Here is an 11,349-nt window from a genome sequence, read left to right as displayed (position 1 = left end):
CAGGGCTGAAAGCCTCAGAGCCCAGACACAATATATTGTTGGTAAGAAATAAAGAGCAGCAATTCAAGAATTACATCACATTAAGGCACACCTTTATATTGATCCTCATGGCTGATGCTGATAGTCTATGCACCTTTGTGGAAAAACATTTAGGGTTAACCTGAAATACAGAAGAATGAAGTTTCACAAAATGTAAGCACAGAAACATTATTGATGCTTGTAAATTCTTCCTAAAAGAAAAGTTCATAATCTGAATCAAATGTGCCACAAACTTCCACAGACACGTGGCTGAAAACTGCAGTTACCACACTGTCACCAAACTGTTGCTTACTGACAACTTTACAAACCTCACTTGAAACTCCTGAGTTTCAGGTTGCAAAAACAGATTCTTATCAGGTTAGGTAAAGATCTGAGTGGTGTTTTATAAATTACTTCTTCCATTGCTTGTATGTGATGTCATCCTCTATGTCCGTCCCTTTACATCTTCAAATAGTGTATTACAGTAATGTGTGTAATCCTGATTGATGAGCAAGTGTATGTCAATGTTATGATATGACTGCATGTTTGCGTATCCCTGACAATTTAGCAGCTGTTTCGTGTTTTTATTTATTTACTTTTTTTGTCATCCTGTGACATAGTGTAGTAGATGGGTTCCTTACTCTCAGCATGACCTTAAAAGGCTCTGTAGAGGTAGAGTAGGAAGCTTCATTGTATACATTAGATTACACATGTGAGTCGATCGGAAATAGAAACAGGTGTTAAGCATTCCTTGTTGCAGGAAGTCACAAGCGTGAGGGTCAAACCTTGGCAGACGTAACAGAAATGGAGCCAGATTTGTTCTATTATCCTTTCTACCTTTCTGTCCTTCTGTCTTTGTTTAGACTACACTAGATAAACTTGGAATTTAGGTTTCCTTCTTCAGTCCTTCCTTTTCATTGAAAATTTTTCTTTTTCCTTCCTTCTTTTTATCCTTCAAACACGCACACACACGTGGATCAACCTCGCAGATCAATTAGCCCCTAAAAGCTTTACAGCATGTTTTTTTTTAAAAACTGCATTCATTTAGCACATCTACACGAATTAGATCAGAATTCAATATGTAATTTTTACCAGAAGTTGCCAGGAATTTCATTGTGGGCAAGTCATAAGCAATCAAGAGCAAATAGGTGTAAACTAATTAAATGGTAGAAGATGATTCATCTTCCTACCCATGACTGGAATTTTTTAATAACTAGGTACAACATGTTAAGAAATACGTGGCCACAGGAAAAGCTACTAATCCTATAAAACAGAGAAAAAAGCAAAAAACAAACATGTGGATTTTGTGAGGACTCCTTCCTGACTGACACCTCATATGCCCTGGGCATTTCCTTATGACAGTCACTATGACTTAAACCACTGTGTGCTCATAAAAGTATGAAAAGCATTTTTTAGTGGGAGTGTGGCAAACTTCCAATGTAACAATCATCATTTTGAAAGAATAGCATTATTGACTGACATCCAAATCGTCCATGTGGGTTCCCTAACAGCAGCAATGAAAACCAAAACAAAACACATCACAGGAACAAAGTAGAGACTGAGAACTAGATAACAGAACATTATAGTAGCACCCACCAGCACAGTTGAGTAGAGTTTCAGCTTTAAACACTTTTTCCAAAACACTTTTTACTAATCTCACTACATCTCTTTAGCACATGTGAAGGCCAACACTCCCTCAGAGCATTTAACTCCAATATTTTGGACTGTTGGCCAGACAAGTGTATCACATCAGCAAATAAAGCTATTATTACCCAATCTTTCATCTTCTCTTCTTTCATCAATTCCCCATGCTATCCTCTCTTATAGCATTGCCAAGATAATCATCATCACATAAAGTGTATTGTCACACTGTCTTGCTGCATGGACACACTGTTATTACCTTTAAAAAACAATCATTATTTTTTGGGGCTTTTTTTCCACCTGGAAGAATATTCAATACTTGTTTTTTTGCTCTACACCAACTCCTCAGGGATGTAATTTGGCTTTTTAGTTGCTAATGCTCCACTATGTTCTGAGGCTAGTGGCTGTCTCTGTAAACTGTTTAGTAATGAGGAGGTAGTATACAGTTTCTCATTGAAAACATTGAAAACAGCTGCTTTCCACTTTAAAACAAGAAAGTGAAAATCATTATTTCCTTTCAGGCAACTGACAAAAGGTGTGTAGTCTCAGATAATCTACATTAGTGATTGTGTCATTTAATTTTATGTAAGTGGCAACTGGTTCAGTGCCAGTGCTTTTTTGTGAGGAGACGGTCGGCACAAGCTCCCAGTTGACCCCAGTTCCTGGCACCTGCAAGGCGTCACGTAATTCTAGTCTCAGATCACAGCCCCCAGACCAGGTCTGGTTCCAGAGAGGTCCAGAAGGGGTCAGAGGAAAAACACAGTGAGGTTTCCTGATCGTCTCCCACACCATGGCTCACGGCCTGCTGATGCTCATTACACCAGCACAAAGCAAGATGTGTTCCCCTGCTCAATCTCATAGATTAGGATATGAGCAAGCCACAGACTGTTGCACAGTTGAATAACAACACTCAACCTTGGGCAAATGATAAATAATATGCAATTAGGTCATTTTCATGCCATCTTGGACCAAGTCGCCCTGATGGGAACTCTATGCCAGGTTCTTTGAAGTACAGGACAAAGGTTATGAGAGGGAGGAAAAACTGCTCATCAGGTTTAGTTGAGATGACAACTGATGCACATGACTAATTAATGTCATTTTGTCGCTTGTGTGCGTGGTTTTGTATCTGAAACTCTAATCACACAGTGTGAGAAAAAAAATAAGTGTGCTCACTGTATCACTTGTGAGAAATGTGTGAATGGATGGGAAAATGTATCTTGTCTTTGTCTGTGTTTAGAAGGGATCATGCCTGGCAGCCTGACTCAGTATTCTGTGCCGCCAGTCACGTCAACATTCCTTCCACCATGTTTGTTTTGGAATGAGCACCCTAGAAAAGTAACACGGTTCGTCTGTTGCGATCCCAGCCTATAGTGATCAGGCAAGATTTCCTGTACGCATTTGGACTGGGTCCTACTCCTCACACCATATAAACGGAAAAATGTTTTTATACAGCTGGGATTTCTCATGGCAAAGCATACTTCAACCAATGGAAATTTTTAGGGACGTGCAGCCATTCATACATCATTTCTTCCTAGTAATATAAAAACAGAAATATTAGACAAAGTATTCTTGAACTGAGGCAGTACGGTGGATTGGTGGTTATCACTGTTGCCTCACACCAAGAAGGGTCCTTCTTTGACACCTGACAGGGACCTTTCTGTGTGGAGTTTAAATGTTCTCCCTGTGCTTACATGGGTTCTCTCCAGGTACTCCGGTTTCCTCCCACAGTCCAAAAACATGTATGTCGGAGTCATTGATGATTTTAAATTGATGACAGTGTAGTCCACTGGAGAAGGCAACCCAATCCAGTATCCTTTGCCAAGAAAACCAGACTAGGGTCATTAAGCCTCAGACACAACTAAAATGACTGAACAAGAATTTCTTGAATTATATCACAGTATCACTCAAGGAAACTGAATTTTCCTGAGGAGTATGAACAAACTTTTTTTCTTTGATTAACTATATTAATCCTATTTGATTAACTATAACTTCAAGGAGAATAGGGAGGTTACAGTGAGAAATTCTAAATCTGTTTCACCACAGCTTAGCTGTTAACCACAGGCTCACACCACTGCATGCAAACCTCCTTAAATCTGACAAGTGACTACATGTTTTACCTGATGTGCTGAAAGGTTTAAGCTCTTCAGTTGTGTAGTGGTGTGTGATGTAAATGTGGAAGGAAATGCAGATTACGTTAAAACAATCATCTTTCAAACCCTCCTGAAAGAGTTACATCAAAGAAAGCAGTTTCAAACTCAGGGTCTGCTACTGTCTCTTTCCCCAACTTTTCACCATATCTCATGGGCTTCTGTGAGACTTCAACTTGGTAACTCAATAGAAATTTCATTCTTTTTAATCTCTGATTCTCAAATGTTCACAACCACGCACCTCTCACCCAAGTCCTTGTGTGACTTGTGTAACCTATCTGTCCAAACAACATCAAATGATTATTCAAGTTCTCTAACAGCTGAGTGGATTGCAGGTCTCCTGAAATTATTTTACCGTATGGTTTTATGGTTTTCACAATTTATGAGCTCATTATATATGAATTGTTGCGCAACCATTGTGGTAATAGACCTAATTAAAATTAGCATTCAGTTTGTAAATTTTATTGCTAAAATAACGATTAGTACATTTAAACCACTGCCTACAACAATGAATAAGTCATAAAATAATCATCTCCTCCTCAATGAATGTCTTTAACTTTGTCTGCTCTCCTTGGTGACAGAATACATACTCACTCCTTATTGTTCTTTGCCCCTCCCTACGGATGCCTGGTCAGGAAAAATCATATTGAAAGCAGCCTCCAGTCTATACCTTTAGTTGGTTAACAAGTAAATTTGGCAATCCAGTAGAACACCCTGGTTTCTGCTATTGTGATAAAAAGTGCAAAGGTAAAATCATGATTGCTAATATTATCAAAACAAAAACATTATTTTTAGATACCTAATCAAGCCTGATTTTTGCTTTTAATTTGTCCCACTCTGTGCAAAATTATGCTGCTACTATTTTGTAATTGTGACTGCGAGAGCTCCACCATGGCAGTGCTGTCTGAACTATTCACAGGTCAAAAAAATGATTCCTACAAACATTCGATAAGTGACAAATGAGACTAATTTATGGGCTGCATTTTGACAACACAGTGTAGGGAAGCTGGAGGTAGCACTGAATGTGTTTGGCAATTTGAATCCCATAATCTGACCTTACTCAGATGTTAACAGTTGGTGACTACTGAGTTGATTAGTTCACTTCTCCATGGCCTCACTGAACTCCTCCCATACCCGTTTTTGCCGCTGTCACCACCTGGGCTGCAGCACACTTGGCCTGGCGGTACCCATCAGCTGCTTTGGGAGCCCCACAAGCCAACCAAACTTGGTAGGATTCCTTCTTCAGCTTGACGGCATCCCTTACCTCCGGTGCCACCACAACAGGCACCCGAGCTCCTAGCCGCCGCGTCGACAATGGAGGTGGAAAACATGGTCCATTCAGACTCAATGATAGAAGCTCTCTCGGATGTGGGAGTTAAAGACCTCTCTGACAGAGGGTTCGGCCAAACATTCCCAACAGACCCTCACAGTACGTGTGGGCCTGCCAAATCTGTCTCGCTTCCTCCTCCACCAGTGGATCCAACTCACCACCAGGTGGTGATCAGTTGACAGCTCTGCCCCTCGCTTCATCCGAGTGTCGAAGACATACGGCCGAAGGTCAGCTGACATAACTACAAAGTCGATCATCGACCTCCGGCCTAGGGTGTCCTGGTGCCATGTGCACTGATGGACACCCTTATGCTTGAACATGGTGTTCGTTATGGACAAACTGTAACTAGCACAGAAGTCCAGCAACAGAACACCACTCGGGTTCATATCGGGGAGGCCGTTCCTCCCAATCACACCCATCCAGGTTTCACTGTCGCTGCCCACGTGAGCATTGAAGTCCCTCAACAGAATTATGGAGTCCCCAGTAGGAGCACCTTTCAGCACCCCCCCAAGAGACTCCAAAAAGGCCGGGTACTCTGCACTGTTGTTCGGCCCATAGGCCGAAACAACAGTGAGAGACCTGTCCCCAACCTGAAGGCACAGGGAAACGAGCCTTTCATTCAGGGGGGGAAAACTCCAACACGTGGCGGCTGAGCTGGGGAGCTATGAGCAAGCCCACACCAGCTCGCTGCTCGCAGGCAGCTCCAGAGTTGCTCGGGGTGAGAGGGGCGGGTTCCAGAGCCCAGGCTGTGTGTGGAGGCGAGCCCGACTATCTCTAGTCGGTACCGCTCGACCTCCCGCACAAGCTCAGGCTCCTTCCCCCCCAGTGAGGTGACACTCCATGTCCCTAGAGCCAGTTTCAGCATCCAGGGGTAACTTTTATGCTGTAAATTGCTTTTATACTGGTTGATCATTGATGGCAGGGTGATGTTTATTCCAGGGATGTCTGTAGGGCACAATGGGATCCAGGCATCACTCAGATTTTTAACAGCACTATCAAAGTCACAAAGTGAAAAAGACAAAGATATCAGGTGATTTATTAGAAAAGTGCACCGTTTCTTGGTACCTTTTATTAGTGTCAGCTTCGCAAGTCAATAGGCAATGAAAACACTATTAACAACAAATTGTATTACAATGAGGAACAGTTTCTTTAAAACATAAGACATGTTTCTAAACAATAGTGCAGCTTAGACAAGGTTGTTAATGCCATATTGATTTTGCTAAGCCTATACACAGATTGAAGTATAAAACATAAATAAAAGAACACTGAATTAGAAATATACTTTACTGTACCTTAAATCAATATCAGTCATATAAAACTCACTATGAACATCACTACTGTACTGTGCAGGTACTGAAAACAGATCACCTGTGTACTGAGACAGTCATGCAAAATAAATGGAAGAGCAGCAGTTAAACTATGAAACAGAAGTCTGTACTATGTGGTTGTAACTGCAAACTAACCTTCAAGTATCAAATTGTATCAACTGAGGTCAACAAATAACTTACAATAATATATAATACATAATACATTCTGTCCATAAATAAACACATCCACAGGCTTTTGTTCAACAAGACCTTATTAAAATATATAACACTTAGCACTTTTACCATTTGACTATAAATAGAAACATCAATAAATACAAAAATAAATAAATAAATAAATATATAAAAAATACCCAATAAAATAAAAAATTAGAGCTCAGTAGTCCTTTCTTTTAAAATGACTGTGGGGTTGACTTCAGTGCCACGTGAGTGGGATGTACTGGAGTTGATTATCATGGACCCTGTCTCTTGAACATCCGGCACATGAAAGGATGCCACGGGACATGGTCCCCTCACGTTATTGCAGATGAGCCTCTGTAGGGAGGCGGTGTTGACGATGCTGAAACCAACGCTGCCCCCAAATGTGCTGGGCTTCCAGTACTCTGGGGAGCAGATGGGATTTCCCATCAAGCCCTTAAGGGAGAAAGGGGCTCCCATCTCTACCATGGTCTCCCCAAAGATAGCATTGTCCCTGGGTTTCTCCACCAACAGGCCTGGGTAGAGCTCCACAGCATCGACGTGCCCGTATAACTCCTCCAGCACTGCAGCCATTTCTTTCTCTCCTGATCAACACAAATAAAGAAATGATTTCAGTTAGCTCCTGAGTCATTCTACCTTCACTAACTCAGCAGCTGCACAGCTCAGCTAATCAAAATATGAGCTCCATGTTTAACTAATCCAGCAGACAGAAATGACCTCTCTTCTTGCCTCTCCTTCTTTCTCCTCAGCTCTCCCACTGCTTTACATGCCTTCTCCATATTCATACAGTTAGCTTTAATCTGCAATAATTCTTTTTGCCTTGCGGAATTTAAATCTTCTCCTCTGAACCAAGAGGCCTTTCTTTTCTGTTTATGTCTTGCTCTTTGTGATGACAATCTGCTTACACTATCTCAAGATGAAATGAACATCTGGTTTCTAGAGTCACGGAAATAAATTCCTAACCGCTAAAGCAGCTGAAGTCTAAAACTGTGCTTAAACTATTTCCTTAATACTGAGCAACCTAGAGCAACCCATTTGCATTGACTATGATTTGTAGTGTAGTGACCATATTCATCAAGCTGGCGTCTACATCATGCAGTCAGTTTATGACAATGATATTAGTCACGCAGAGTAATTTGGAAACATTTCCTTTCACTTGATGTCAATAATAACCTCTTCATTAATCCTATGCCTTTCCACCTGCCAGCATTTGTAAGTGAGCTTCACTTTGCCTCACCTGTCAGGTCCTCAAAGGAGCTGTAGGGTTTCATCAAGAATCGTTTCCTGTAGGCGTTCAGAGACTGGTAACGCATTTTTCTGCTGTGCTCTACGGACTTCATGGCCACATACAAGATAGCTCCTGGGACATTTCGGCCACCAGCAACCTAAAAATGAATGAAAAAATAAGTTCTATAGCTTTTATCTATAGCAGTGATAAATCTGAGTCTATGCGCTGCTATAAAAGCATTAAGAGTTCTTACCCGTCCTGCCTTCTGCTTGGTAAATGAATCCACCATGTTGCCGATGCCATGCTCAGTCATTATGGAGGTGTTGAAGACAAACTGTTTGTAGCTGTACTCTGTCTCCTCAATGTGGAAGGTATCAGGCATCAGCGGGTGCCAGTGGTACAGGGTGTTGAACTCAGATGCAATGCGGTTCTGGTACTGGAAACGCTGGTTGAAGAGCAGCTCAGGATCAAACTTGAGTTTAAAGTGATAGCCACTCAGGTGCTGCACGTAGTCTTCAATCACAATCTTGATGGTCTCACCTAAAGGATAAATGAAAAAAATATTTACATCATGCAGATTTGAATGATATTTAACACCCACCCCATCATAAACGTGATTTGCTTATTGTTACTTGGATGTTTGAGCCTCACCCTAAACATGGTAAGTATAACTATGTAACATCACAACTAGTCTGCAGCCAGTTCTGTGTTGTGGAAACGTTATTTCTAGAATAAAAGGTACAACTTCCTCTTTTTCCCTGGTAACATCAAAACCATATTATTATTTTAACTTACTATTACAAGTTTTCAGTTATGACGCAATTGTTTCTTAAACTCACCAATCAGGATGAGCCGTGTAGTCTGGAAGAGCCTTTCGTCATCCCAGTATGGGTGCACCTCTTTCAACACGTCACACACCCGGTTGTGTTCGCGCAGCCAAATTGTGGCATACATCAAGAGTCCAGGGACCAGGCCGAACGCCTCATGGCCCACAGCGAAGCGTTGAGATTCAGGGATGTGGGGAGGGTAGTGCATCTCAATACCCACTTCCTGTGCTGTTGGGGGGTACATCTCTCCATCCAGCATCTGCAGAATTACACAAGAGGAAACAACTGTTAAGACACTTGTGGTTTGAAACATGTGATTGTCTGAGCTACACTGGTCTTTCTTGATACCTGATATTTAAGCTTGCCATCCTTGAAAAGTCTGAGCTTGTGCTGCCTCTCCAGGCTCTCGCCATAAATGTGGTTGAGGTCCACCTGGAGTCAGAAAAAAAACACCATTAACAAATGTTGGTTTTTAACATATTCATTCACAGTGTACTCGCTTTAATTGAAAAGCTGATATAGTCTGAAATCTGTTCTACTCACTCCATGACTTTTTGCTTGGGTGAAGGCAGGTCCCTTCTTGAAATCAGTTTTGAAGAACTGGTGCGTAAAATGCTGTGCGAAGAATGCAAACATCAGGCTGGATCCCTGTGGGTCTGGGATAAACTGCCTCCTCACTAGAAGCTTCTCTGCCAAAATCTTGACATCAGGCAGCTCTTTCTTACCTGCAGCAACAATTAAGAACATTAGAGTGAGCATGAAACACCATACAGGACAACACAATCAAGACAGTTTATTTGGTAAAATCATGTAATTTAAAGATTTACTTGTAGAAAAAGCTGTAATTCAGGTTCACTTTCACTCAGTCAATTACACACATTCAGTGTAAAATAAGCGGAAAGGTTTTGGATTCTTTAGTGTCTGCACTTCTGCTTTACTGGGGAGGCTTTGCTGTATATTTCCACTCTGATTTTCCAGTTTAAGAATAATTGTGCATGTGTGCACTTCCTCTGATGTAATAGGGCCAAGCTTTTCTTGATCAGTATTCAAGAATCTGAGAAAACTGGTTCTCCAAAAGAGGAGCGCGTACTTACCTACTATTCCCATAGGGGTTGGGCAGTCCTCTGGCACAGGGGGGAGGGTGCGTGTATAGTAGGAAAGGTTGGAATAGGCCTCCCAGCTCTTGTAACCATAATCTGCATTGTAGGTTGGGGGACTATCAATCAGGTGGGATCGGGCTGGAGAGAGAGAGAGAGAGAGAGAGAGAGAGAGAGAGAGAGAGAAAAACATTTCATTAACACCACAGCTGCTTCTCTACAACTTGCTGTACAAATTATTTAGTGTTATGAATCAAATCCAGCTGCTCATTATGCCTCCAGGTAGAGAGACTTACATGTCAACACATATCTCATGATGGCATCCCTGAGAAATGAGATGTTATTGATGATGTTCCAGAAGCCCTTGAAGTGGGTGAGAATGTAGTGGACAGTGTTGGGGGATGGCTTCAGCGAAATTTTAATCCAGGTAAGAAACTCAGCTGTTAAAAAAAAAACCAAAAGAGAAAGTCAATTAAGTGAACAAGTCACCACATGAAATGCATGCCAATTTTAGATTGACGTGATTTGCTCTTCCACTTACGTGTGGTGCAGTTCTGCCCATAATATCCTGTGCGTGTACAATCACACTCATAATTTTCTGCTCCCAGTGCTGTGCAAATGCCTCTATTCTGGCATGGATCTGAGCAGCATGGGTTACCTGTAACAGACAAAGTGGTTACTACTACATTGTCTTTTTTGGATACCAGCAGCAATATGATTACAATCTCAACCACACTATATAATACACGTGGGTTATTTAATCCGAGGCTATTTTATTTTCTCTCACAGCTTCTGACTAAACTATTAGAGATACGATTTTGTCTGTCTTCCACTTACCCGCTGCGCAGATAATAAAGCCCAGTGCCAACAGGAAAACCGCGTGTGCGAGTCTGGTCATACTCCAAATACTTTGATCAGCGCTTCTTGGTGTTGTGTTCCCCTCTCTGTGTTCTCTCCACCAGTGTCGGAGCTGCGAGTTTCACTGCTCAGACCTGCTCCTCGCAGCTCCTTTATACTGGTGGTGCCGGTGGTGGTGGTGGGGGGGGGAAGTGACGTCAAACTCTGAAAGCGTTCGAGTCCCCCCCCCCAAAAAAAATTAAACAAACACCTGACAAAGAGGAGAAAAGTTTCTTCTTACCCAATCATCATGGTTTTAGATCGCTACCACCTTATGATAGGCAGATATTAGTGCCAATTTGAATAATTTCCTAATTTTTCACTGTGATTTCTCCCCATAATTTCCCCGACATTTAAACTCATTTATTTTCGTAGGAAAAGTTGTTTGTGTTGTTGTAAAGTATTAAAACTTATGGAAACTCATTTTTATTGTATTTAAATAGGCTAGGCTACATGTCCAATAGCAAAGATTCTTATACAACTTATCAATGTGTCCGGATGTCTCAATTAATCTTATGACATTTCCACAAATGTAATTCAAGATAATCACATTTCATTTATAGGCCTACAAATGCATTCATCTCCTAAGAAATGAAGAACTGGAATTAAGACCAGAGCAACCCTTTAAAGATAAGATAACT

At 41.4% G+C, this 11,349-nt stretch overlaps 1 protein-coding gene across 1 annotated transcript; it reads right to left on the bottom strand.

Annotated features, from left to right (window-relative positions):
- Positions 1–6,746: 6,746 nt before the first annotated feature.
- Positions 6,747–10,784, bottom strand: ptgs2b (prostaglandin-endoperoxide synthase 2b). The gene is made up of 10 exons (XM_026323049.2): positions 10,649–10,784; positions 10,353–10,469; positions 10,108–10,251; positions 9,809–9,952; positions 9,258–9,439; positions 9,063–9,146; positions 8,727–8,973; positions 8,141–8,427; positions 7,897–8,044; positions 6,747–7,243 (listed from the first exon to the last, which is right to left on the bottom strand). Exons 1-10 carry the CDS (start codon positions 10,707–10,709, stop codon positions 6,831–6,833), a joined length of 1,827 nt encoding a protein of 608 aa, XP_026178834.1. The 5' UTR covers positions 10,710–10,784; the 3' UTR covers positions 6,747–6,830.
- Positions 10,785–11,349: the final 565 nt, after the last annotated feature.

This window comes from Mastacembelus armatus, chromosome 4, assembly GCF_900324485.2.
Source record: "Mastacembelus armatus chromosome 4, fMasArm1.2, whole genome shotgun sequence".
Lineage (NCBI taxonomy): Eukaryota > Metazoa > Chordata > Actinopteri > Synbranchiformes > Mastacembelidae > Mastacembelus > Mastacembelus armatus.
The sequence above is the reverse complement of the archived record's forward strand: the minus strand, read 5'-3'. Positions and strand labels throughout refer to the sequence as shown.